General features: G+C 51.6%; 1 protein-coding gene across 6 annotated transcripts in view; it reads left to right on the forward strand.

The window, feature by feature from the left end:
* The window catches only part of ANKS1A (ankyrin repeat and sterile alpha motif domain containing 1A), a 102,964-nt gene that overhangs the window by 71,489 nt on the left and 3,912 nt on the right, over positions 1–27,563 (forward strand). For 2 of the 6 annotated variants that reach the window (XM_086627411.1, XM_086627413.1), the window contains 6 exons: positions 7,489–7,595; positions 23,023–23,121; positions 23,523–23,675; positions 23,820–23,927; positions 26,852–27,016; positions 27,363–27,488. In XM_086627411.1, the coding sequence (XP_086483537.1) occupies positions 7,489–7,595; positions 23,023–23,121; positions 23,523–23,675; positions 23,820–23,927; positions 26,852–27,016; positions 27,363–27,488 (758 nt within the window). Of the gene's footprint in view, positions 1–7,391; positions 7,596–23,022; positions 23,122–23,522; positions 23,676–23,819; positions 23,928–25,542; positions 25,549–26,851; positions 27,017–27,362; positions 27,489–27,563 lie in introns of those variants that run through there. The other 4 variants (XM_086627416.1, XM_086627415.1, XM_086627412.1 and 1 more) reach the window with 3 other exon arrangements.

The following is a 27,563-nucleotide window of genomic DNA, read 5'->3' on the forward strand; positions in this document are numbered from 1 at the left end:
TGATAGGATGGGAGTTTCGTATTTAGAGCTGTGTATCAGAGTGACTATAGCCAAGATATCAAACGTCCGTGTTGTCTCCACGGAAATTCACCTATCCTGTTCACTGCTTGGAAATAAAGCTGCTCTGCAGGCGCAGCTGGGATGGTTTTCCTCTGGATAAGACGGCAGCTGATGGAGAAGCGTGGGCTCGGAGGGGCTGTCTGGCTGCTGGTGGGGTTCAGCATTGGGTTGTGGGAGAAGGTGTCCAGGTGTCCTTTAGATGCTCTTTGTATTTCGTGGATTAAGAAGCATTTCCTGGGGACCAGGAATGCTTGAGCAAAGCGTGTGCAGAGCACAGGGTCCTGCTTGGGCAGTTTGTCTCAACTGAAGCTTACCAAGGGCCAGATTTTAGTTTGGTTGCAACAGAATAAGGCATAAACAGCTGCTTCTGCCATCCAGCCTCTAAAATAAACTGTCCAGAGTAGCTGGAGTGTTGCAGTGATTTTCCAGCAAAACTACTGTGTTTCTGCAGCCCATGAAGTGTTTTTGCCAGACAGTTTTAACATTTCTTCTCCAGCTTTCCACCTGTAAAACTCTAGATGCCCCATTGCTTCAAGTCACATAACTCATCACAATTTCATTTTTCTATATATTTCACCTACATACTTCTGTGACCTTGAAGTGTGTAGTTTCATTAATTTTATAATAAAACTTCATAGCGTGTGAGATGATTTAGTTGTGCATTTTGCCTTTGCTTTTTCTAATTTCCATAAAACAAGGTGAAGGAGGAATCATAGTGTCGTTTAGTGCATTGATTTTCCTCAAACAGAGCCATGTCCTCCTCCAGCCACGTTTGCAACTATTATAACTCTTATCTCCGCAATGCAGCATCGGAGCGATGGGAGACGATCCTGGGTTGAAACACTCTCATTTCTAGAAATGTTGTAAGTAGAGGCAGCTGGGGTGTGGGGAAAAGCAAACTCTGTGCCGAGTTTGTGTTCAGGATCTGGACTGGAGCAGCAGTGAGAACCAAATCTCAGCTTAAAATCTTCCTGCGTTGCTCCTGCCGTGACCCCATCGCGTGCCTTGGCTCTGTGCATCAAACAGGATCGTTTTGCAGTTTTACCAGCTTTCACAGGGAGTTTTTGATGTTTTTTTTCCCCTCTACTTTTTGTTCTTTCTTTTGAGGAAAGTAGATGTGAAGGGGAGGTGGAACTAGTAAAGGAAGAAGGCTTTGCTTTGGGTGCAGATGTCCCTAGACACGTCTCCATACTGTTTGCAGCATGGGAAATATCCTTCCCCTTTCCCAGCTGTCTCTATGTTTCTGTGTTTCCGAGCTACTCGAGTGGTTAATATTAGTTCTTCTCTTCCTGGGATGCAGCTTCACTCGGGAGCCCAGCAGTGTCGGGAGCCCGTCCTCTCCCTGCTGTGGGCAGTCGTGGGTCCTTGGGAGTCTCCATGGAGCTGATTCTCCTTCAAAGGAGGAGATAATTGCTTGGCTTTAATGGTGCCCTGTGAAACGGAGCTGTTTGTAGTGAGACACAGCCCACAGAGCGTGATTAAATGGATGCCCGTGAACTCTGCTGTCTGGGGACCAAGGGTGCCTAAATATCATGTACTGCTCAAGGGTTTCAGAAAATCTACCTATTGAAAGTGTTGTAGGAAATCCCTTCTGATGGTGAGACCAGCTCAGCTGTGGCAGTGCTGCCCTCTGCGATACTTCCTGGCTGACCCAAGTGCCACCATCCCAATAGCTGGGAATGGTCCTGCCTCTTCGGGGACATGGCCTTCTCCTTATGCATCTTGGATTTCTCTTGGGGAAGGCTCGTCCTCCCTGGCCACTTCTGTTCAGGCAATGGCTGTGCTGGGAGCAGGACTGGGGTGATGCCAGTTGCAGGTCAGCACGGGTGCCGTGGTGCCCATGCTCTTTGGATGTGGTTTATCTGCCATGTGTCTCAACTTGGGTGATGCTGGGCTTTTTCTGAGTGTTTCTGTAGGTGTGGATGCCTGCTAAACAAGGCTGCCTGCAGGAGAGGTGCTTCCCCCCGTACTTTAAGCATGAATTCCCTTCTCTGCCCTTAAATCAGGAGCAAAGACAAAAGCAGAACTCAAGAGCTCGTTTGCCTTTACCGCAGCATGATGGAGGATGCTGGAGAGCTGCCACCGTGAGGGATTCTGTCCTTTTAAATCCTTCACCTCCAAACTGCTGCATCCGAACTGCTCCGGGTGGGCAGCATCTCCTCTTGATGAGATGCTAATACGTACCCGCGCACGCAGCTCACGCTGGCTGTAATAAAGCTTATCTCGTCTCCATTTGTCGTTTGGGTTTTTGCTTTGGTGAGGAGGAATCCACCCTGCATTCCCAGTGGAAATTTAACCTGTGCCTGCCCTAGATACAACATACTGATTAGGGCTTATATTTTCTAGGGTCAAACGGCTTTGCAGAGGAAAACAAAATGGTGTGTGGTGGGTTTTTTTGGTCTAGTCCAATGGCAACTGCTTAGCATCCTGCTTTGTGACAAGCCCAGCCTTCCCCGAGCTGCTCTGTAGCTGTAGCAGCACGTTTGATGGATCGATATCGTTAGTGAAGAGGACTAACATGGAGGGGGGAGAGGAGGAGCCAGCACTTCAGCAGGAGCTGCCGTTGTGCAGGGAGTTTTCAGCAAAATGGACACCCGACTCTGGAAGCAGGCGGACCCTGGAGCTGCCATGTCCTTAAGCCACGTGTTTTCCTGCGGGTTGTGCTGTGTTACGCTTGGGTTGGGATCCCTCGTACACAGATCAGCTGCTGTACACATTCCTTCGTTCTCCTTCCTTTCCTATAAGTGCAGCTAGCCAGGGAGCGGGCAGAGCTTTGCCATCCCTGTGCCAGGGATGAAGGGCTGTCCTGGGGCACGTGCACCCTTGCGTCTTTGTTTTCTAGCAGCGTTTGGCTTTTGCTACTCAGGACTTTACTAGGGCTGTTTTAATGCTTCAGATCATATCACAAATGTGCAGGGGGCTGCAGAGAATTTTCCAGAGGCTCTCACATCTTCAAAAATGGGCAAACTTTGAGGATATTTGGGCTCCTGACTAATTTGGTGTCTGGAATCACTGATTTGCCTGGAAAAGTAAAATGCCAAAGTGCCTTGCTTGGCAGCTACAGTGCAGATAAGTATGTTTGAAGTCTGTTTATATGAGCAGTTATTACATACAACTGACTTGTGTCTAGGGGAAGCAGGGACCCTTGGAGACATGCTGGAACAAGCCCAGGCCCTGAGGCGCTTGGTTTCAGGTCCCTGCCGTGCCCCAGGCTTCTCGTACAAATTTGAGCAAATAGCTGATTTCTGTACTGTAAAGCTTTTCTCCATAAAACAGGGTAACAAAACTTCCGTGTCTTGCCACGGTTACAATGAGCACGTTAAACTTCTGAAGCCGCTGGATAAGGTAATCAGATATGTCTTGGCATCTTTATAGAATTTGGACCTAGAATCTATTTCTTGGCCAACAAGGTGGATCCTCTCATTTCATGGTAGAGCTGGTAAGAAAATCTTCCAGATGTATTTCCCGAGGGTGGGAGGAAGGAAGTCTGTCACTGATCCATGTTGGTGCTTTACTGGAGCTTAGGGAATCAAGAAACACCATTGCTTAAAGGATACCGGATCCCACCTAACCTTTGCCTTAAAGGGTTTTTTGGCCTGGGAATAGATGTCTGTGTCCAGTCCGTGTCTCTCCACCTGTGTGTTTTGCAGTCACACGGGTATTTAGGTCCGGCAACCCACATCTGATCGTCTCATCCTTCCAGATGTGAGTCAGGGGTGGGGGAGTACAGGACCCACAGCAGAACCTCAGCCCCACTGCACTGCAGCGTCACAGCTCGCTGCTGGCTTTGGACCAGGAACCTGTGTGTTGCTCGCTGGGCACTGGTGATTTGTCAGGCGATGTTCCTCTCCCCAAAAACAGAGGAGATGAGTGGTCTCTGCCCAATAAATCAGCTTGTTGCAGGCAGGAGGCGTGCTGCACTGGACAGGGAGTGCATCTGGGGCTCGTTGAGTTACCTCTGCCGTTGACTTGACACGTGAGAAACGGGCTTGGCGTTTTACTTGGCAAAAAAGGGAGAAATTTGTTAGCAGTCTGCACTTGGGCTGATTGATCTTCGTTCCAGTAAGTCTAATGCTGGCTGTATTTCTTGTGTCCGATAGCATTAATGACCACATTCTCTGTGCCTGTCTGTCTTGGCTAGTGCACTGCCGGAGTTTATAGCCCCCTTCAGTGCATTTAAGGACTTTCAGCTGATGATCATCCCCAGCTGTGGCCAGAACTGCCTGCCCTGGTTCTCTTGCATGTTCACTTTGTGTGTAGATAGTGACTTGCTTGGACTTGCAATTTTTTCTTCTGGGTGAAGCTTGGTCGTGTGTCTTCAGGCCACACCAGGTCATGTTAAACTGTTACCAGTTTCTGTGAGCAAACAGGGTGATGCTTTTTGTCCAGCATGGCCCACATGCTTATTTCTTCCTCCAAACAGGCTCAAACTTTGCACTAAAGGTCATTCTTAGAACAGTAACTTGTAAAAGGACCTTTCTGAGCCCTGGTAGCCTTCTCCTCTTCCTGTTTTCTTAGAAGCATGCTGTATCACTTGAAAAATATCTTGTAAGAAGAACTGAATTGCTTGGGAGTTTTTTTTCTATCTGTTAAATACTTTAATTATTTCTAACTACACCCTATTGATTGTTTCCCCCTCTACTATCTGCAGACCTTTTAAAGGTAGGATTCCTAAAATGTGAAGCATAAGGAGAAGGATGGAGCTGAGAAGGATGGAGTTGGTTTTAATCAGAAGTCATGATCAGGCTCTTGCTGGGGGGCACAGTGACTGGAATCCGTTTGTTCCCATGTCATCCTTGTAACATGCAACTGTCAAGTGTATTTTGGACTTCCTTATTTTCAGTCTAGGGCATTTTGGGGCATCTGTTCTCTTCTTTTTGAAGTAAACCCATTCCCCTCCCTCCAAATATCCCCCCCTTCATTTTCTCTTCATTTGAGGTAGTTTTAAAACCAAAAAACCTGCACTTGGTGTCACTGTAGGTTTCCCATTTAAAAGCAGAAATACGTTTATGGGTGTAAAAAAAGACTGGATAGAGTAAATAATTTTTTAAAATGAAATTGAGGAGCTCAGAGAAAGGAACTGCTGTGGTTTCATCCCCCTGCCAATACCCTGACTGCTTCCAGAAATGCTGTAGTAGGCAGCAAGCACTTTCTTCACCCCTCTCTCGATAAATTAATTCTGAGCCAGCCACAAATCACTTGGAACTGTCAAAGCAGACCTGTAACATCATTTCTTGAAAAGCCAAGCCGTGTAGTCCATCATCGAGTAAATATTGAGAAGTCAGTAATTTTCACTGGAGAGTCACAGAGCTGCTGCCTCCCTCCCCTCTCCTGCAGCTTCTGCTGGAAGGCTGCTCGTGCAGTGGATGGAAAAGCTGGGAGGGGTAAGAGGATGGAGAGAAGGGAGGGACAGGCAATGCGAGAGCAGGAGACAGGACCGAGCGTGGAGCTGGCTGCCTTCAGACAAAGCACGCCGCTGCAGCGCTCGGCAAGGACGCGCCGGGGCTCGGCGAGCGGGCACGGCTGCCCGGCCGCTGGCGGACCCGCACGGATGGGCGGCAGGGAAGGATGGAGACCCCCGGGCGAGCGGGAGCTTGTTGCATAAATTCCAGGTTTAGATGCTGCCCTTCTGCACAGGCTGTGTTAGGGGAGGGAGATGGAAACCTTTTGTGATCTCTGCGTTTCTCGTGCTGCAGCGTGCACGGGAGAGACCGGCCGGCGCTCTCCGACTCGCCGAGCGCGGCTCGCCTGGCACAGCGGCTCTCCTGTGGACCAGAGCAGCAGGATCCCCGACCCCAAGAATTTCCAGATAACGCCGTGAGCTCTGCGTTGTGCAGCCATTGCAGCGGGCGGGGGGGGAAGGATGGCTCAGAAGGTACCAAACAGCTGCAGCTGACCTGGAGGTTCAAAGAAAGCAAACTTGCTTTTCCTCATCATCTTTTTATTTGCGTATACCCGTGAAACAGATGCGCCAAGAAGCCTGAAAAATTCTACCTGTCTTGCATAGCGAATTTCCTGATGAAAAGGAGATCTCCGAACTTTTTTTTGTCGTATCTAAGGTCTTGAGCTTTTCTAGGGAGAGTAACAAGTCATTGGACTCTCCTCTCCGGGCTGAGGGAAGTGGGAGCTTGTCTGCACGGCTTCCGTAGGGTGTTGGGAAGAATCTCATTTATCAGAGGCTGAGAGGAGGTGCCAGGGCATATCTCGGACTTGAGCTGCTGCAGGAAGAGCAGAGAGTGTGCTTGCATTTGGTTTTTTTTTTTGTTTTGGCATGGTTTGGAAGCAAGGAACTAAAATGCCACCTCCTCCAGAGCTGTTCCGTGTTTGAGCGAGGGGCTCGGATGCAGCAGCCGAAGAAAATGAAGGAAGGGCAAATGCAAGCACGCACCGAACACCTGGCAGGACCGAATCCGTTGGGTGGAAACCCGACTGATTCCTCTGTCTCTCTTGCTGCCACCCGGTGCAGCAGTGTAGTTAGAGTCTCCGGTGCAGCCAGCCCGGTGTGAGCAGTGTGTGGAAATGCCGTGCGTCCGGATAGGTGCTAAAATGCCGGTGCCGGGATGCTCGTGCTCGGGGTCACTCGCACCTCTGCACCTCTTGAGACGATAACGGCGAGGAAAAGCCCTTACCATGGTTTGCCTCTTTCAGGACTGCTTGGGGAAAAAAAGTATCAGCCCTTCTTTCCTTCTGCTGCAGTTTGTGTGCTTTCTTTGTCTTGCATGTCTTCCTGCGGACAGCTGCTCCTGCCTGGCTTCTGCTGCTTTTCCGAACGTCCGTCGTGTCTGTTCTGTGTCTCGGCTGCATGAAGATGTGTTTTCTCTCTAGCTGCTTTGTGCCTCCGATGCTCCCGGCCCTCCGCGCCGTTCCGCTGAGCGGGGCGGTGCGTCCGAAGTCACACGGCCGAGAGGAGCGGCGCAGCTCCGTGCGCCTGTGAGCGGCTCCGCTCCGGTCCCTCGGTCCCTCGCACCTCCGGCTGGCTGGGAGCGCCTGGGGCGAAAGTTTGCTGCCCTCCTCCCGCCCACTGCAGACGAGCCAAGGAGTTGGATCCGCGTCCCCGTGGGGTTGGGCTTCGTGTGTTTGCCTGGCAAGAAACTCGCCTGAGCCCGGGAAGCGGTGCATGTGATGTCACGGTCCCAGGAGCGCTTCTAAACAGTTTGCCCGGGCAAGGTGGTTTTTATTTCTGAGCGTTAACTGGGATACAAATTAAACCCGGAGCGCGCGGAGGCACTGGAACCTTGCTGTCCATGGTCTGTGCACACAAGAGGAACTCTCTGCCAGCTGATCTGTTGTACTCTGAGCGTTATTTTTTGAGTTTCTTTATGGTAATGACTATGATGTGGCAATGCCATCTGTCTTCCTCAGAGTGCCGCTGCTACCGCCTTAACGGTTTTTCCCTTTTCAAGCGTCTGCCGATTCCTCTCTCGTCAGGTTCGCGGATGCTGGAGCAGAGTGTCGGGGAGTGGCTGGAGTCCATCGGCCTGCAGCAATACGAGAGTAAGCTGCTTTTGAACGGCTTTGATGATGTCCGCTTCCTGGTAAGTTGCTGGATGGGACCCACGGGCTCTAACAAATGTCTTGGCCGGACCTTGACTTGTTTTCGATACCCCGTGTCAGCTGCAGAGCAGATCTGGGTTCTGCAGCCCAGCAGAACGGTCTTGGGGGTGTGTAGAAGGGTAGACGAAAGGAGGAAATGAGGGTTGATTGGGTCATTCATCTTCACGTTTAGTTCAGGTGTTAGTTTTTTTTCCACTATACTTTTGATATAAAATTTTATTTTCTCTACCTCCTAAATCTATGCTATCCAATTTAGTCCAGAAATGGGAACTGAAATTCACGAGTGTTTTGAAGAAACCACTGAGCAGGCTGTGTTCTGGACTATGAAGGAGGTGGTAGACCTCTTGATGGACGTATCCTTACCCTAAGCATGCAGGCAGGATGTTAATGAGCTGTACCTAATTGCATTGACACTCCTGGCTCTGAAACCTAATGATGACAGCGTGGTAATGCTTAATGTTGAGGGGCTTTTTTAGTAACCGGTGTCTAGAAACGTAAAGCTGCGTGGTGTAAAAATCTGAGAATTCACCTGGAACAATGAACTGCAAAGCCAGAAAGTCTTGGTGCTGCAGGAGGGTTCTTCCTGCATGGCTTAAGGAAAAGCATTTTGAGTGTGGACTCCAAGTTTTGCAAATAAAGAATTTCTTAAAATGGATGTAAACCTTTGGAGAAGTCATTTGGGCTAATGTAATATTGGAAAGGGATAGTGGGGGCATTTCCCTTGGAAAGGGAGTGGGGGCGTCTCTTTGGTGCTGCGGACGGTGCGGAGAGGTGATATCCGGGAGGATGTGTGTTTGACAGCTGCATTGTGAGCTCAGGGAAGGGGGTTCGGAAAACACAGCGGCCGCTGGACAGTGGGGAGGGTACGTGGGGGCAGCTGGAGAAGGAAGGGAAGACTGGACAGGGCATGGATGGAGAGGCAAGGAAGTGCACATCGGAGCAGTGTCAGGATGTAATTATGCTTTTAAAAAAGTGACCCAACCAACAGGATAGATGTCCTTGTGAATGTCATAGGGATGCTTGGAGATCCAACAAGTTGAGTACTGTGGCAGCATCCGGCCATACCTCCTGGCCTCCATGGCAAGCAGCTTATCCCCTTGCCCCCTCTTAGCCTGGCAGGGCCAGCACTCCCCTGGAGAGCTGGATTTTGCTGTGGTTTATGCACCTTCACTAGAGGAACTGCCAGCAACAGACGGGGGTCTTGCCACGCACCCTTCTGCCTCTACCACATCCCGTTCCTACAGCTGTATCTGGCACCTTCCCTCTTCCCTGGGGAGGGTTTGGGGTGAGCTGCCCCCACAGAAGCCCCGGGTGCCCTCGCTGGGCTCCAGCAGCTGTGCAGGAGCAGGGACAGCTCCCACCACCCCTCCCCAGCCCCTCTCGGGGGGGCTCTGGGCCCCCCAGTGTCCCACCCGGCTGGTCCCAGCCCTTCGGTGGACCCTCGGCCACTGGGACCGCTGTGCTTCAGGCAGGTGCGTTCAGCTCTGTGCGAGGTTTCAGCATCCCCGCACGCTGGGGAGGTCTGGTGCAGCTTCTGGGATGCTCTGGAGATGGTACAACGAATTTAAATGAACTGATAGCCCGTAGATCCCTGCTTGGGATGCTCTGCTGATGGATCTTTGACCTTCGTGGTATCAGTGGGCTGCTCTCAGTCCAGCAGTTAGCAGATAAAAGCCCCTTTATTCTAACTAGCCCTGCCTGACAAGTGTGATGATAGACCTCTCTCAGCACAGGAGTTTAATAACGAAGGAAATCAACTTTCCACTTGTTCCTGGAGAGGTAGGAGCTGGAGTCTCGGAAGCAGGAATTTTTATTGACTGTGCTTATTTGCAGTAAATAGCAACACTTAGTTGCAAAATGTCTGATGCAGAATTTTGTCATTTGTAAGATGAAAGTGAAGGCTCCGTGTACATGTCTCGTAATGTGATTTTATGGTGTATGTGGTAGGAGTTGCTTTTTAATATTGTTCAGGGCTGGATGTTTTTCTTCCCCATCTGGGAAGAGCTGGATAACCGCTCTCAGTGTAGGAAATCAGCTTCTGCTGGTTTCGGGAGGTGGGACACTGTCGGCACTCATTCCTTTCAATTTGAAAAGGTCAAATAATTTAACAAAGATTTCCTGCAAACCCTGGCTGATTTCCATTTTGCTGCTTATCCCTCTTACTAGGAAGTTGATTCTGGCACCCGTGCCAAGACTGGCTTTAAATCCTTCCACCCAAGTCCTGGGAACTTCAAGCTAATACAGTCAGCCCAGTATCAAAGTTTAATTACTAAGAATCTTTTCCTCTGTGGTGTGACTTGCCTTCACCTTCTGATGTGGGAGTAAAACCTTCGGATACAGTACAAATGAGGAACAAGTAGTTAATTTGCTTTTAGTAGTGACTTTGATCTTCTCAGATGAATTATTAAAGTTGTTGTAAACATTGAAGCTGGCTGGTGCAGCGAGTACTGAAAGGACCTGGATGCTTGGCTCCTGGCATGGCAGGCTGGCTGTTCCTTTTCTTTTTTACATAACTATTTATTTATTAATTGCCACTTTCAGCCTCTGAAGAATGACTGTTTCAAACCAAGTGGCGTTATTTTGCTGGCGTTAAACGGTTTCCGTGAAAGGATTAGTCCCTATTAGGGCCTCGTTATGTTAAATATTTCAACATCCAAAGACTGCTGGGTAACGGTTTGCAAATTGCCAGATGGGCTGTGAGGCTAATTAAGTTTTAGTAGCAAAAATTAAGAAGTTGGAGTCTCTTGATACGGAAACACTCTCGTTTGCCGTGTAAGGTTTCGCGCTGCGGTACTCCCTGCCCATGGTGCCGGCGGGTTTCTCGGTGCCGTGGGGCTGCTCCCTGTGCTGCTGGAGTCCCCAGGCGCCCGTTTGGGAGCAAACAAGAAGCTGGTACGTGGGGCAGGCAGGAAGAGCATTGTGAGAGCAAGCTGCCAGATGTGTGGTGATGGCACAGCTGTAAAACAGAGGCGGCAGCCTGGAAGAAAAGCTCTAATGTGCTTATGGAGAGCCCTCAGCCTGCAGAAGGTGGTAACTTAAAGTAAGAGTGAGAGAACGGTCCAACAAAGAGCGTATCCTGTAACTGCAGCGGGCACTGGGTAGAATCTGGGGTTTGCTGGCACAGTGGCATTTGGTGCTGTTCTTCACTTCAAAACAGACATTTAAAATGGACTGTCTACCCAGTAGGTAGCACAGGGTTGGTAAGAGACAAAAACTGGATGGTGCAGAGGCCCGTCTGGTGCTTTTTTGTGCTCTTGTAGTTTTGCCAGTTGTGATTTCAGGAATTCCTGATTTCCTGTGTATTTTCACTTGGCTCTTGTGTTACTTTGCACCCTGTGTTACAAAAGCCCTTACCCCCCTGATAAGGGGAATGATTCATGAGTGCACAGTATGGTGAAGCGATTTTGAAAAGTGCTCTGTAAATATATTGGGCTTCTTCATTAGATGTTAATCTAAGAGGGCAGAAACATGCATTGTTTCCAAGAGTAATAATTCCATTTTTTGCAGAAATCCAGAGATTTGTTGTTAGGTGATGAGCTGTGTGTCCAGCAGCGCCGAGGAGAAGTGGGGAGGGGGCAACAGTCCAGCTCCTTCTGCTCCCTCGCTCAGGCTCTGCTCATACACTTCAACGGGCCACGTTGGCAGCTGGAAAAGGCTTTGGAGACTTGCAGATGTCACAGGCTTGCGTTGAAGGGGAAGAGTTGGAGATGTGAGCTGTAACGGGAGCCATGAACGTTGTACAGGTTTTCTTATAAAAAGGGAAGGTTAGAGGGTGTTTTAGCAGACAGCTGGGGTGGGCTGTGAATGTCAAGCTGAGGCTTCTCTGCTCTTGGGAATTCCAGCTCTGCATCTGGGACAAAGTTTTAGTAACTTATAGCTGGAGGTCTTATGCCCCAGCCGGACCCCTTGTCCACAAGCTTGTGAGATCAGCACTTCAGTTATCAGGAAACTAAAAACTTGTGTTGCAGTTCGGGTCTGCTGTGGTAAGAGACTGGTGACAGCAGTGGGGACTGACCTCCGCCTGCGTGTGTGCCTCTACCACTGCTGTTTCTTTTTTGGGGGAATTCAGGACAAATAATGGAGTATTACTTGTAGTACTGATTGGTTCCGAGCGGTGTCAGACAGGACTTGTTGGGAATATTCTCACTTTTGGAACCTGCAGAGATTTTTTGAGGGCTTGTGAATCGGTTACTGAGTGAGAACAAGCCGACACATCCGTGGTGAGGAGAAGGGAATCACAAGTGTTGATACATAAATGCAATGACTGTCATCCTGCCTGGACACAGCTGCTGGGTGTTTTAGGAGCTGGTGCTGGATGGGATGCTGCAGACGGGCTGAGTTTGCAGCAGTGGCCTCGCCGATGTGTTGCTCTGCTCCAGCACGGAAAGCAGAGTTTCTTGATGAGTGTTTCCATAATGTACAATTCTTGTTAAACCTGCAGAAGAAAACAAAACGCTGCAGTGTTGGATATGACACACGAGGACATCTTGGGGGTTGGAACTAGATGATCTTTGAGGTCCCTTCCAACCCAAACCGTTCTATGATTCTTTGATCTTGGTGACGCTGACTGGTTTCACAAATGGAGAAACAAAAACGTTGATGACTAGTTCAGAGTAAAGGACCTTGATCGAGTATCGACTCCAGTCAAGGGTGGATATTGCTAATGCGAGTCAGCAGGATTGTTTAAACATCCATTTGACAGGGCGTTAGATGTCCGTGGTTTTGGGAAGGGACTGAAGTCTATGTTTATTTCAGATTGTGTAATTTTTAAAATTTTTTTTTGGCTTGATTGATGGAAGAAATGGGCTATAAAAGATAGATTTAGGTAGCTTAGTTTTCTAAAAGACTGAGTTCTCTTTCCAAATACTAACATCTGCGTATTGGGCCACATTTCTGTGTCTGGAGAAATTCTTTTATTCCCTTTAAGTTGCCTCCAATAGCTTTGTTGTGGTGTTGATGCACAATGCGAAGAAAGAGGCTTTCCCTGATGTTCTTGCTGTTGCTCTCCAGCACGAAGCCCGCAGAAGGCAGCAGCTTCTTTCCCTCACCCTCTCCGTTGCCACTGAGTGACCTTCGCTGCCAGCTTTGCTGGCTCGGGGCGATCGGACTACGACACTCAGCTTCTGCTTTTAATATGGGGCTTTAATTCGAAGAGCAGCCTGTTCAGCCAGCCAGGGATTAAAAAAAAAAATAGCTAAAATGGAGATGGAGCTTCAAATTCTCCTGCTCTGCTTCACATCCTGCTGGAATTCTTCCGTTAGAGGGGAAAGGTTTATTTATGGGATGGGTAAACATAACTGAATTGAAGCTGCTAGCTGAGTGTTACTGGCGTGGGCTGTGCTGTCCTTGACTTAGCAAAAATACAGCTTTGCAAGTAGAATAAAATCCTCAGCAGAATTGCATGCCAAATGTTAGCAGTACTAACGAACCAAGAACACCCCAGTGCCCAGGAGAAGCCAGCCCTGCTGCCTCCCGCGCGGAGGAATGCAGCCCGTGCGTGCGCGGGGTTTCGGGAGACCCATTGCCTCATCCTTCTCCGGAGGAGGAAAACAAAAGGTCAGATCACAAACCCATAGCAATGAGTGAGCAGTGTCATTCAGGAAAACGTGCTCTGAATCCAGTTAATTGTCCTTGGCCGGTAACGAGCTGGGGGAGCTGTAAGAGTAGGAGAATGACACAAGGATATGGACCAAGAGGGATTCTCCTGCTCCTAGAGCTCGGTCCCATCGTGTCTCCTGCCATCACCAGCGTGTCTGCAGCAGATGCTCCCTCCAGGAGGTCCACGGGAAGTTGGTTTTGCACTGAGATGCCCAGCACATCCCGGTGCCCTGCGGCAAACCCAGGAATGACCTAGAGAGAAAGGCCAGGCTGGACTCCGTGTGCTGGGAAAGAAGGGACGTGGCCAGTGTAAGAAGAGGGAATCGCAGTAATTCGTGGTGGAATTCCCCCACAGAAGTGGGGAAGGAAATGCCATTACTTGCACCCTCACCACAGTATTTTGTGATCCCACAGATCCCAGAAATGGGTCTGAGATACTTGGAAAAGCTTTTCCCTTCCCTTGGAGGTCTGAATGTTTGCTGCTACCCCGGACAGCTTTTCAGGCTGACATCCGAGAAGGGCAAACCTCACACGCTCTGGCAATCGTACCATTATTCTGTAGTTTAACTTTTTATTCAGTCCAAAGATATTTTGATTCACAAATGAGCAGGTAAAAGAGAACATAAAGCGTTTTTTATGGCTCTTTTTTTTTTTATTGTTCAAGCTTGGATTCCCATGGAGTGTGTGGAAAGCAGCTAATGCTGATTCAATGAGACAGAGTCAGAAACGGAAATCTGTTCTCCTCGTGTAGTGCCGTGGGCTCCTCTGATATTTTTTTTTTTCTCCTTATAACTGGAGAGAAGTGGTAGAAAAACGATGGCTTTGGAAGAACGGGGTGTCCACAAATAATTTAGAGAACTGACATTAATTTGATTAAATGTAATTCAGTGCCATGTTAGATTAGCCTGCAGTGGTCTTCGTTATGAAAGAGCCTTTCTCTTCTCTCCTCTGTGTGTGTGTGCAAGCAAACGGTTGATAAAAATGTAGAGCCAAGGCATTGGCTTGGTGTGTGAGTAGAGCTGAAGTGCAGCTCAGTGCCTGTCTGCCAGCCTGGGTCTGAGGACAGCCCTCCCAGCACAGAGCTGGGTCTCCTTCGTCCTGCAAATGCCCATGTTTTGGGTGCTAGCTGACATCTGCACAATCTTCATTTTCACCCACCACCTGTCCTGCCGGAGCACAGGGCATCTCCTGGGGTCCTTGATGAACCGTAGCTCTGTTTTGCATGATGCACTTCGTAACTGCCCAGCTTGGCTCACAGATGCTGGTCCTCTGGGCAGCAGCCAGGCTTTTGGCTTGCTCAGGGAATGCGTGTGCCCCAGAGCTTTTTTCTATTTTCATATAAAACTTGTCATTTTATAGTAGTCATCTGGGGAAAACTTAGCTGACATATTCCAGTAGTGTTCTGCACTCAGTAATGAACTCTGAAGAAGAGTGACCTACCAGAGATCGCACAGAGAAGGTCTCACTGCTTCTACACTCGGTGAAACGAAGAGAAAACTTGGCGTGATTGCAGCCGCTGGAGAATACTTTAGTATAGACCCAGGTAAGCCCCCGTGGGTAGGTGGTGCCTGGGCAGGTAGGCTTGGTTTCAAGCTGAAGCAAGCTCTGTTCATCCAGGCAGAAGCTCTTGAGTGGTTGGTTCTGGACTTGGTCTTCCCAAAGCTTGTGCAGCAAAGCTCTGCCCTGCAGCGGCGTTCGGTGGCTGAGCTTGTAAATTGGGGTGTGTTGAGCTGCTGTGGGGGGGAGTAAATGCTGCTAACACCTAGACGTGCTGGCAGGCTACCCTTTAACCATTGCTGGTCAGATTTGGGCATCTCTTCGGCTGGGTTCGCGCCGGCTGGCAGATTTATTACTGAAGTGGCTTTCATTTGTTTTCATGATGGAGGGAGGGAGTACATCAGCCACGTTACGGGTATTGTCTACTCTTTATCACTGCTGCCAACCTGTTGGAAATACATTTCTTCCTTCTGGTCCTCAGACTGATTTTGATGCCCTGGATGAACACCCTATAAGTGTAGAATCGGAATTTTTTTGGACAGCTCTTCAGTGGGTTTCAGACACTACTTGGGTGGTTCACAAGGGCTGTGCTTTGTCCATGATGGTATGGAGTTTGGGTTTTCTCTGGAAGGGAATGGTGAGAGCGGAGACGTGCAATGATCCGGGGTCTGAGAGAGCGTTTCGGCTCCTCACCCGCGGCTCTGGCCGGGGGAATGCGGCAGAGCTGCGCTGAACCTCCCCAGATGATGGAGATGGACTTCACGGAGAGCAGCGAGTTTGGAGTGGATTTTGAGCAGCAAAGTGGGTGGACCAGAACTGGCAATTTAGAGGATACTTACATTTGATTCATTAGTAGCTCCAGGCTCAATAAACATTAAAAAAGCCATTAAAGTAGCAGTTAATTCTTTTTTTCTCTCAATAAAATTGCCTGAACTTGACAACCATGACCGATTCCCTCCGTTGCCATTGTCAAGCCGCCAGTCTGCATGGGGAAGAAAATGAAACAAAACCGAAGTGGCTGTGTGTTAATCTAGGATTTATTGTAGGGTTTTGTGTATGAGCCCTTTCCACAATCAATGCTCCGTGAAGAGCTGGGGCTTCGTTGTCGTGCCCTTAGCTAAACAAATACTTCTTTTCCCTGAGTTTCCACTGAGCTATCTCAAACTGCAGATACCATTAGGGAAGGGATGAAACCCTTGGATCCATGAAACCATGGATCACGAGGCCAGTTACAAATACGTGACCAAGTGCTGGTCCCTGGCTCTGAAGTCAGGGTGTGCAGGTCGCAGTTTTGGGGTCGTCAGCCTGCTCTGAGACAAAAAAGCTGCTTGTGCAGGTTTGCTGGAGGTGCTGAGCAGCCAGGGATGGCTGAGGGAGCTGTAGTGTTCAGCCTGTAATCAAGGCTGTATTTTGGGAGGTTTTAGCTTGGTTTTGTCTGTAAAAGAGGGTGATGCTCTGTGCTATCACGGGGGGTCTTGCGTGAAAAGCCCCCAAGTGCAAATCATGCAGATATACAGACAGAACGCAAGCTTGTTTCTAGGACAAGCTGATAAATTAGTCCATTAACGAGGCATTAGCTGCTCTTGTCCTGTTGAACAAGATATATTAGCAGGGTTTTTGTACTCCAAGTGCAGACTCATCCAGCCCTGTTCGCAGCAAGGAGGTCGAGGCTGGCTGGGGTCTGCAGTGGGAGTGGGCTCGACTGGTGGCTCAGATGGGTTTGAACCCAGCTCGGAGGGGCTGGATGTGCAGCTTCCAAACCCTGCAGGGAGAGAAGGTGCTTCGTCATTAACTGCTAATGGTTTTGGGGATGATGAGCACTTTGCTGGCTGCCATGGCTTTGTCAGCTCCCAGGAATACCTTCGCTATAGCTCATCTTTCTGAGTTTTGCTGCTTTTCCTTATCCTCAGGACGCTGCCTGAGGCTGCGGGGCGGTGAAGCCCGGTGGCTTTTTATGGGTCTGGCAGCGGGAGCACCCAGGATCTCAGGCAGAGCCACGCAGGGCTCGCCAAATCCCCTTGTTGGGCATGTAATTGAGCTGCTGTCTTCTGGGCTGCAAACCCTGAACCGCCTGCTTGCGTTAAGTTCCTGAAGGCTGCAGCTAGCCGGGACCCAAAGGAGGGTTCTTGATCCTTTTTTCACCTGAAAAAGAGAAATCTAAGTGGTGTTGAGGCTAAGGAAGGTGCAACCTCTGTTTTCAAGACTTACTCCATATTGTCCCTGTTTAGGCTGGGTCTGTGGTGAGCTGGATGCATCTCCATCTCCCACATCCAGGCTTTTGGTTGCCAAAAGTAAAGCAACAGCAGTGGCAGCAAAATCCTTGACCAGGTGCAAATTGTCTTGAATGTATGGAGGGAGGGACGAAAAGAAAAAGAGCTTTGTATGCATTAATCTAAGAAAAAATGGATGCTTTGGCTCATCCAGCTGAAGGCACTCTGCTATAGATGTTTGCAGAAGCCTTTGTATTCTGGAAAAGCTGTGTTTGGGTTTTGCATCTGTTGCTTTTAATAGCAAACACGTTCTGGGCCCCTGTCTTCGCTGCAGTCCGTCGCCAGCCGTGAATACGGGGTTCGGTAGCAGAGGCAGCACTTGGGCTGAGCGAGGCAGTCGGGCTTCGATACGCTGCGGTGCCGGCTGGGTGAGACTGCGTGTCCTGTCCGAAACTTTCTGTGCCTCCGGCCCTTCCTTAGCCAGGAAGAGAGGATGGACTGAAGCCAGGGCTCTGTGCGAGAAGCAGCATCTGAAAATTGGGTAGTTAAGTGCCCGCAGAGTGCCTGCTGGAGGAGGAAGGCTGGCAGATTTCAGCAGCTCTGATTTTGGCACGCGTGCCTTCGGGGTCACCTCGCTGGCGGGGGGAGACGCTGCCTTCCTACAGTGTCACCTCGGACTGTGCTTCCCCCCTACCCTCTCTTTAATGAGAAACCTGGAGCCTTGCAGGCTGTTTAATTACAGTGCAAGATGCGAAGCGTGACTAAAGCAGACCCTTTCTCTAAAAGCTCGTGTTTCTGCAGGCGGGTCGGCTGCACCAGCATCCCTCGGGGCTCCCCGGGGCAACCCAGACGAGGATGCAGGTCACTGGCAGATCTCTGCCCTTCTTCAGGGCAGTACGGAGGGCAGAGACAGGGTTTCAGAGATACCCTTCGTGGAGCTCTGTTCAGCTCTGAGGAAGCTGAAGGCCAGGCTGGGGGATGAAGGCCCCTCTGGACTGTCTGGCAGCTAGTCTCTGCCAGTTTGGACTTGGGTAATGGGATAAATCTTGCCCAATTTCAGATGTCTGTGATCAGGCTGATCATTCAGGGTCTTTGGGTTGCTGGTGGGGGCACAGGAGGACTCATCACCCCAGCGTAGATGCTCTTGCACTGGAGAAATAGTCCCTTCCTTGATCCAACGCACGTGTGTGCAGCTGGAGCTTAGGGGGGAAGTTGTGCTCCTGCATCCGTTGCAAAAACAAAATTTCAACCTCTGCTTCCTGGTGGATTTTTTTAGGCATCATCCCAGCTCTTCTGGGAATAAAAAAACCACCAAAGATTTTTCTGCCAAGACCGATTAACGGCGGGCATGGTGCTGTACTGAAATCTGGATTAACGCGAGGATGTGTGTTCTGGGAACAAACCCTGAACAAGCCACCTGCAGTGCAGGAGATGCTGAGAGCTGATTCCTGATGGAAGCGAGGAGAAAACGGTGAGGTGTTGGGATGAACGGGGCTTTCGGATGTCCCCGCTCCCCGGCGTGGACGAAAGCCAGAGCTCTGGTACGGCACAGCCCTGAGCTGCGCTCGCTCCGCTCAGCCCCGCAGCCGGGAGAAACGCGCAAGGTAAAACGCACTTGTCAGAACGAATGAAGTCTGAAATCCGTCTTCAGAAAGTCTTTTGGATTCTAATTGGCATTTCTGAGGCTGCTGCTGGAGGATCATAGAGGAGCAGCTTTCCTCTCCTCTGCCTCCAGCGTTTGCCGAATCCAACTTCGGGATGCCGTGAGCTGGGGGTCAAGCTGCCAGGGCTGCTCGGCAGCCTTCAGTGGGACGCTTGGGAGATGACATCTTTTGACCTGGTTATTGACTTCTGTCAGTACCAAAGGGGACCTTTGTTTTAAAAAAAAAAAAAAAAATCACAAACACAAAAAAAAACACCAAAAACACACGAGCAAAAAGCAAACAAAAACCTGCATTGGGGTTGGTGTTTAAAAATGAAAACCAAACTCCCCATAAACCTCTTACGGTGGTTATTCTGGAATTCTGCATCAAGGCAATCTGCCTTTGAGCAGCCCTTGGTAACGAAGAGGCTTTGTTTCATCCCGGTGATGAATTCCTCGTTCCCTTTTCCTCCGCGAGCTGCTGGGTGCGGACGTGTCTCCGGTCATTCCCTCCTCGGTGCAGCAAAGAAATGGCTCTTGCCTGGTTCTGGGACAGACCTAAGAGCCTTCAGCAGCTCAGTGCCACCTGAGCGGGTGGCGTGGAGGTCAGGAAGGATGGGGCTGGCAGTGAGGAGCGAGCGAGACATGCCGGGAGAGGCAGGGAAGGAGGAAAGCCGTGGCAGACCGCGGCTGGGTCTCCATAGCTGGGAACCCTCCTTGCTTAGGGTGGCCTTTTGTGCCAAGTCAGTAGTCGCTGGCTGGGCAGAGAGGTGGTTCTGCAGGCGCAGGAGCCCGAGCAAAGAGCAGGGCACTAACCAAGAGGAAGAGCGTGGCTCGGAGGCAGGTGGCAGCGGTGGCCCAGGCAGAGCATCTGTGCCCCTTGGCTTTTGTCTGAACAGCGTGTTAAATGCAAACAGGTGTAAAGGCTGGTTTAAACAGCTCGCCTGCTCGGGTGGCAAAGGTTAAAAGATTTCCAGTGTGTTTGCATTTAATTATCTGTTTCAGTGGCAGGTTATTTTTTTCATAGGAGATGAAATCCGGGTGGGTTTAAAGGATGTTTCTCTATGCGGAGGCTCGTGCACAATAGACTGGAATGATTTATTGGGAGCTGCTATGCTTTGTCTGTCCTCGTTAAGTACCCTGAGAATACGGACTGGCACTGAGGGAATTTAATGTGACACATAAAAATAAGGAGCGTTGGAGAAAGCTGTAGGCTTTACAGTATTTAACTACCTTATATCCTTGTTACATAGCAAGCAATTTTCCTTGAATTTGAGATGCTTAAAGTGGGAGAACACCTCTCGCCTTGCCTTGTGCCTGGCACTGGCCGTGTCAGCATAAAACAGGCAGCCTGGGAGAGCGTGAGCTGCCAGCCCTGTGCTGCTGGTTTGGGAGAGTGGCTGTGCTAGCCAGGCATTGCTGCGCTGAAGTGGGTTGGCACTAGAAAGGCTCAACATTGGAAAATAAGCAGGGGTGAAAATGTAAATAAGATCAGCACGCTCGTTTAATTTTTATACCTGGAAATTACACGTCACCGTTGTCACAGCTCTTACAGGTGTAAACTGTTCTTGCCGTCCTGGTCGGTGCGTGGAGGGTTTGCTGCAAGCCGTGCCCTTGCCAGCATCCCCCTCGAGCCCCTGTGCCTGCTGCAGCTCTGGCACCCAGCACTTTACAGAGGAGTTAAGCAGCAGGATGGGCAGGTCTGGGGAGCAGGGCGGGCTGAGGTGTCGGGAACTGCAGGTTTCGGGAACCCCAAGTGTGACATTAAGCCACTGCAGGGACTTTGGCGAGTCAGTCCCTGCGCTTCCCTTTGCCTCCCCCAGCCAGGGCAGTAATGCTTTGCTCTCCAGGCTTATGGGGGAATCCCGTTGCTTGCTCTAGCCCTCTTGTGTCCATTTAAAAAGGCCCTTTAAAAGTCATCACCCTCTAGGAGATGAATTCCTTGCACACGTGCTGCCTCCCAAGGACCTTCTGGCAGCCCCTGTTGCAGAGCTGTAGCTCGCAAAACCGCCGTGCCAGGTGAGGTGCCTGTCTGGGGAGCTGAGCTGCCTTTAATCCTTTCCCTCTTCCCCTGAGCTCAGCACACAATCTCCCGCTGTTACACAAATGCACATTAAATGTGGCTTAAAACTTGTGAGCAAGAAAGGGGGGGGATGTTTTCTTTGGTTTTTTTTTTTGGTGGGATGCTGCTGCTGCTGCTAACGAGCCAGTGCGACCACTGCCTCTGACAGCGACGGCCTCTCCGCTTCACCCATGCAGCGGGTTTGCTCTTGGTGCAACGGAGCCTGCTGCTGCTCTTGCACCGAACGGGCACCCTCAAAGCCTTCAACCGTTTTGTGCAATCGAGGGGTGCACGGGGCAGCTTATATGGCACAGTTACATCCTTGCACAGAGCTTTGTGTGTAGCATCACCGCTTGGGTGAGACCCAGGGGTTTCATGCAGCCTTGCTGGCAGGACGTGGGGTGAGATCGAAGAAAGGCAGGGCAGGTACCCCCGAACTGCTGCCCACCCACGGCGCCATCTCGGGCAGTGGCAGTGGCTCTTTCCAGCTGGCAGCGGCACCGCAGGCTGCTGGTATAAACCAATCTTTTGGAAAACAGGGAGCGAACCACCCTAAATCGGCTGCAGGGTCTTTAGTCCCAGCTCTTTCTGCTGTTTAAACAACTCAGACAAATGCTTTTGTACTGCAGCTGGCATCTGCCGTCTCAGTCCCCACCGTGGCCTGCCAGGAATTGAGGGTGTTGGGCATCCCTGCCTGCCTGGGTGGCACGGGGGCAGAGGAGCCTCCGCTGCAGTGGGCGCTGATGGTCAGGGAGTGTTGCAGACCCTGCTTCCCCATCGCCCGCTGCTTTAATTTGCCACTGTCATTTGCTAAATGATTGTTTCTCTGCAGCCTGGCCTCTGAGGGCAGCTCTCCCACCGAGGTTGCTTCGGGCATCTCTTACCTGTAGCGTTAATTCTGCGTTTCTCTGAACACTTACCTCTGCGGCCCAGGGGAAGAGCAGCTCTCCGGGACAGAGAGCCGCGTGGCATCCTACCCTGCAGTTATCACAGCAGGCCGTGGAAGCGATGGGAGCGATGCTGCCCATCCTTGCTGCTGTCAGGCCAGGCACAAACCAAGCAAGTCGGGAGCAGAGCGGACACTGGTATTGCCAGGAGCACTCTGGCTCCGTGAAATGCACCTGGTGACCCTCATAAAGCCGTTCCCAAAGGTGAGCTCTCCCCACGGGCTGCCCTGGCTGTAAACAGGACCGTGTGCTTGTCCAGGAGCATCTGGGAGTGGAAGGGGCAGTGGGAAAGGCCGTTCCACCTCCTCTGCCCTTGCAGGAGGCAGCACTGTCCCTGGGGTGGGGGGATGCTCAGGTGGGTCCAGCTCACCGCCTTCGCGTTTGGCTGTTGTGTTTCAAGCAGAAGGTACTTAGCAAAACATCCTACAGAACGCACGGGGTGAGAAGGAATATAAAACATTTGCTGCCCTTTAAAGAGGATATTTGGCCATCTTCCCTTCGCCTCTCCCTCCTGAAGCCCTGGCCGTTCAGCCCGCTGTTCCCCAGCCTGCCTGCCCCTGCAGCAGCCTACTGCCCAACAGCCAATTTTAATTAGGTTTCTCTTATAAAACCAAAATGTGGAACAGCAGAGTGCTGTTCTGACTCTCCTGAGAGCAGAGGGAGGCAGGTCTGGGGAGGGGGGGGTGGTCCAGGCTGAAGCCGAAGCCCTCGGTCAAACAGCAGTGTGGCTCTTCCAGCCATGGGGAGACGTGCCCGGGCTTCCCGCTGAGCTCTCCCCAGGTACGAGGGGCAGGGAAGTGGGTTTTGCTGGAGGCTTTTAAGAAGGAGGTGAAGTCAGAGTGCTCTGCGGGCATCCACTCCTGCTCTGCAGGGGGAAGGGGGGCAGAAAATGGGCTTTAACAGAGCGGTGCGCGGCGACCGGAGCATCGCAGGCGGAGCGAGGTGGGCTGTCTCCGAGCTGGGGGCACAGGAGATAGGTCTGACCCTCGCCAGGGTGCCTGCTCTCACGGAAAGAAACTGGGATTTCTCTGTGGCTGTGGAGGGAGGCTGAGCAGAGGCCGGTGCCCCTTCTCAGGCACCATGCATGGAGGGGAGCTGGGGTTTACCTGGGCGTTGTCACGCAGCGATGGAAGCATCTGTGCGTCGGATGGAAAAGTGTAAGCGATGCCTGAAATCTGACGGATGGAAGAAGAGGCTGCAGAGCAGCTTTGGGAGGGAGGGGGTGCCCCACTGATGTTTGTGCTGCAGCCCCTCGTGTCAGCCCTCCTGGTGCCCGAGGCTGGTACGTAGGGCAGAGCTGCCATCCTTGGGAACCTTCTGCCTCCTCCTCCTCCGGGGACGTGCTGGGAGGTGAGGTCAGGATGGTGCTGTAACACACATGATCTCTGCTCCTACACCTGATGTGGCTTCTGTTCCCCTCTGCTCCCATGTCGCTCCTTCCTGTCTCCACAGGGCTGTAATGTCATGGAAGACCAGGACCTTCGGGACATCGGGATCGGTGACCCGCAGCACCGTCGGAAGCTCCTCCAGGCTGCTCGCTCCCTCCCGAAGGTCAGCACCGACACTCCTCCACGTGGAGCAGGGACGGGGCTTTGCCCAGCACGGCTGTGAAAGCAGAGGAAACCAAAGCCAGTCCCTGTGACTCCAGCCATGTCCCTGTGACCCAAGGAGGGATGGCAGGGGCCGTGGGAAGGGGTTTGGGAATAGCAGGGAGGAGAAGGAGGAGGAGTATATTGGTCCACCAAGCTATGTGGATGGGATGACTATGCTGGGAAGAGAGTGACTGTCCCTCCTGCTGCTCTTGATCTCAAGCACTGTTATACAGTGACTTTTTTTTACTTTAAAGCTGCTGGTGGAGATGATGATGCTCTTTAAACTGATTTTAATTGATGCTGTATGCCTTAGGATCCCAGCCGCCTGGGGTTTTTAACCCCTTTCTTGTGCTTTTCCAGTTGAAACCCCTGGGCTGTGATGGGAACAGCCAGCCTTCAGTTCCTGCGTGGCTCGACTCTTTGGGGCTGCAGGATTACATTCAGTCCTTCCTCTCGAGTGGCTACAGCTCTATTGACACTGTGAAAAACCTCTGGGAGCTTGAAATCGTAAACGTGAGTATTGCCACGCTCCTGCCACGGCGGCGCGGTCCTGCCCGCGCTCCCTCCGGGGCTGGGAGTCGCGGGGAGTCGTGCTGGGTGGGAACAGCTTGTGCCGAGGGCAGGAAAACCTACAGTGACCGCGGTCTCTCCTTGCAGGTGTTGAAAGTGAATCTGCTCGGCCATCGGAAGAGGATCATCGCCTCCCTGGCAGACAGACCGTACGAGGAGCCACCGGCAAAGCCGCCGCGGTTCTCGCAGCTGAGAGTGAGTCACTGTTTGTGCTCCCTGCCCGGCTGATGTGTCTGTGCCGAGCGTGCTTGGCGGTGGCCGGGCTGCTTTCTTCTGCCCTGGCTCTCCTTCACTTTCTTCCCTTTCTTTCAAAGGACTAAATTCGGGTCTGTCAGGAATAATTGTCCCCTTTCTGATTAGCAGCTGTCATCTCTGGGGGATGCAGAGGACTGTAGAGGATCTTTCTTCTACAGCATCTTTCGGCAACCTGATGTAGTGGAAGGTGTCCCTGCCCATGGCAGGGGGGTTGGAACTGGATGATCTTTGAGGTCCCTTCCAACCTGAACCATTCTATGATTCTATGATTTCCTGAGACCTCAGGTCCTGGATGGGTATCCAGGCTCAGAGAGGGAGGCACATTCAGCCTTACTCTGCTGCTGTCGTGTACAGGAAATTCTGTCTAGGAAATCAATAAAAAGGGGGGGAAAAGCCTCTACAATGTCAATATTTAAGTTAAAATTCTTTTGAAAGTAAGTATTGAGAGTCATAAGCATAGAGAGTGATCTTTGAAAATAGCATTGATTTTTAAAATAAGGAAGGGGTAAACCTAAACAGTGCTTTTCTTATTAAAACAAATCGATTTGACCTGGAAGCTTGGGTTATTCCTGGTTCTCAGATGCTTGATGGCTTGGGAAGAAAGTTCTTGAAGTGCTGAGGCAACTGCTCATCTGGCTGCGCAGAGGAGGGAGTGTTTTGCCTTAAACTGTTCCCATGGATGCACCTCGGCTGCAGCTGGAGATGATGTGGAGCCCAGTACTCCCACTCTGAGCATGGTCAAGCAGAAGTTGGGAAACACAACAGCCAGGCTGGCTCTGACTTGGCTGGAGCACCTGGAGCACTTGGGCAGAGTGAAAACAAATGACAAATCAGACGTTGTGCTGAAATTCTGCTGTGGCTCAGCCCCCCAACAGCAAACACCAGTTTGTTTGGGCAGACGTGCTTCAGCTGACGTGGTGCACAAATTTACCAATTCTTAGTTTTCTTTGTGGGTCAAACTTCATTTCCTCTGTGCAAAACAAAGCTGAAGTGTGCGACCACATCGGTGCTGGGAGAAATCCTGACGTGGCCAGTTGTATCTTTTCACCTTATCAACCCCGGCGACCCAGGCAGCAAATTCTCACCCAGGCATGACCCTGGTATTGAAATGAGTGGGGAAAGATAATATTCAGCCCTTGCAGGTCAAATTCGGGATGCCTGCCCTGTGGGAAACATCAGGCAGCTCCTTCGGATCAGGTGCCTCTGTGAGAGGTGGGTGCCTGCACCGAAGGGGAGGACGGAGCTGCCTTTCTTCCCCGTGTTTCCTGGGCAGATGTCAGGCAGCCTTCCCGCGGGCAGGAGTGTGACATGGCTCAGCTGGTGAGATGGGATGCAGCTGGGACCTGTGTTTTGATTGCGCTGTTTGGGAGTCTGAGCTCTGTCTCCCTGGGCTGGCTGGGCTTCTCTAGAGCTCTTGCTTTTGCTGCCAAATAGCACTCGACGTGATTTGTGGGTGTTGATTTTTCGCTGTGGGAGTGGATGGCCCTTCGTTATGGGGGTTGGCTGGGAGGGGAGCCGTCGCGTTCGCCGTTCTTCCTGAAAACCGACATCTGAGAGCGGAGTTTGGCAAAACCCGTTGAGTTTGCAGCTAACCTGTGAGCTTGGGAGCCAGGCAGCGTGCCACGGAGGGCGAGCGTGTCCTGCTGCTTCCTCCCGGTGTTTGCAGATTGACTTCCTGGAGCAGGAATTGGGAGCAATTGGAGTTTCCCCATCCCAAACATCTGCTCCTTGCCCTCCTGCAGTGATCTTCCCTCTTGCCTTGGATTCTCAAGGTTTTCCAACCAAAACAGGCTTAGCTGAAGCGAGTTGGGCTGCTGTGCCCTGCTCGCTCACCCTGGATTTTTTAGGAACTGGGGTTCAGGTGTAAAAAAAAGAGAGAGGGTTCAACACTGGTACTGCACTGGAGCGTGTGCTCGGGAGCCAGGAAGGTGCCACCTACAAACCCCGCTGCTCGACCTCCACCTTTTCAGACAACAAAAGCCAGGATGGGCAGCAGCCAGCTGAGGATCTGCGCTTCGCTGAAACGTCCTCTCGAGACCGATGAGACCGAAGGCAGGGTTGGGGGTGGCGGGGGAGAGGAGTCCTTTGGTGCAGCATCAACTGATTGATATGCTGGACGGGGAGGCTGTGTAGGAGAATGGGCCATTTGCAGCATTTCCTGGTGCTACAGCTGGTGCGCTCCAGCGCCTGGCTCCGGCGTGGGGAGCGGAAGGACGTCAATGGCGAATTAAGCGAGCCCCTTGAATAGGGCTAATGCGTGTTGCAGCTGTGAGCTCCCCGCTTGGCACGTACGGGCAGCAAGTCTTGCCTGCAGTAAGAGCCAGGCTGTCAGGCATCTGGGCTCAGCTCTCGCCAGGCTCCCAGGGCTTCTCTCCTGGGGTGGCTGATCGTCAGCAGCTTTGAGTGCTTTGCTCAGTGCTTTAGAGGAGCCTGTTCCTCTGTAAACACCCTGCCCGCAGCTCAGCGTGCTTCCTGCCCTCCTGGGATGAGCTCATGGGAGGTGGAGGCGTGCTCGGCAGAAAGGGCTGCCCACCTGCCTTGAAACCATCCTGGAGTAAATCATAGAATCATAGAATGGTTAGGGCTGGAAGGGACCTTCAAAGGTCATCTAGTCCAACCCCCCCACAAGGAACAGGGATATCTCCAACTAGATCAGGTTGCTCAGGGCCTCGTCCAACCTGGCCTTGAAATCAGGGGTATCATGTGGCAAAGAAACGGTGTGATGGGTGACGCCGTGGCAGGAGCTGACCCCCTTAACTCTGCTCGTTGCACCCTTCGTGTCGGACACCGTAAAGGGGAGCGAGGGGTGGGCACGGCTGTGGCACAGGCTGACCAGGACGGTTCGTGGTGTCTGTTTGTTTCAGTGCCAGGACTTGATGTCCCAGACATCGTCACCGCTGAGCCAGAACGACTCCTGCACGGGCAGATCTGCCGATCTCCTGCTGCCCTCTGGGGATACTGGGAAGAGGCAACACGACCGTGGGACCGAGGTTGCTCCCTACTCCAGAGCTGAACGCTACAAAGCACAGGTCAGTGGATGCTTTTGTGTGTCCCGGGGGCCCTCTCTGTGCAGTTCAGTGCAGAGCCCCCTTCTCTGGAGCCGGAGCGGAGTTAGGACAATGCATGGAGGGCCAGGGAGCTGGTCAGGCACAACTTCCCTCAAGCATTAGAGCCAACAACTCTTTTATGCCTCAGTCTCACCTTGAAAACGGGTGGCTCACACTTCCATGAGCACTGGCACCTTCACCCGCAGCCTGCTGCCTCCTTGGCTGTTGTGAACCTCAATTGCATCAACCCAGAGAGTTCTCCTGGGATCCGTGTTTCAATCCATATTGGCCCTGTTGTGGCTTCACATCCATGTTTCTTCCCTTCCAGGAGGACCGTCGGGAGTCCAAGCTGACCCTGCGCCCCCCCAGCCTGGCTGCCCCTTATGCTCCAGTCCAAAACTGGCAGCACCAGCCGGAGAAGCTCATCTTCGAGTCCTGCGGGTATGAGGCCAACGTAAGTGGCTTTTGGCTTGTGTGGGTGGCGAGGATGAAGGGGGGGGGTCTGGGGTTGGATTGTTGCGTGTGGAGT

This window comes from Tauraco erythrolophus, chromosome 27, assembly GCF_009769465.1.
Source record: "Tauraco erythrolophus isolate bTauEry1 chromosome 27, bTauEry1.pri, whole genome shotgun sequence".
Lineage (NCBI taxonomy): Eukaryota > Metazoa > Chordata > Aves > Musophagiformes > Musophagidae > Tauraco > Tauraco erythrolophus.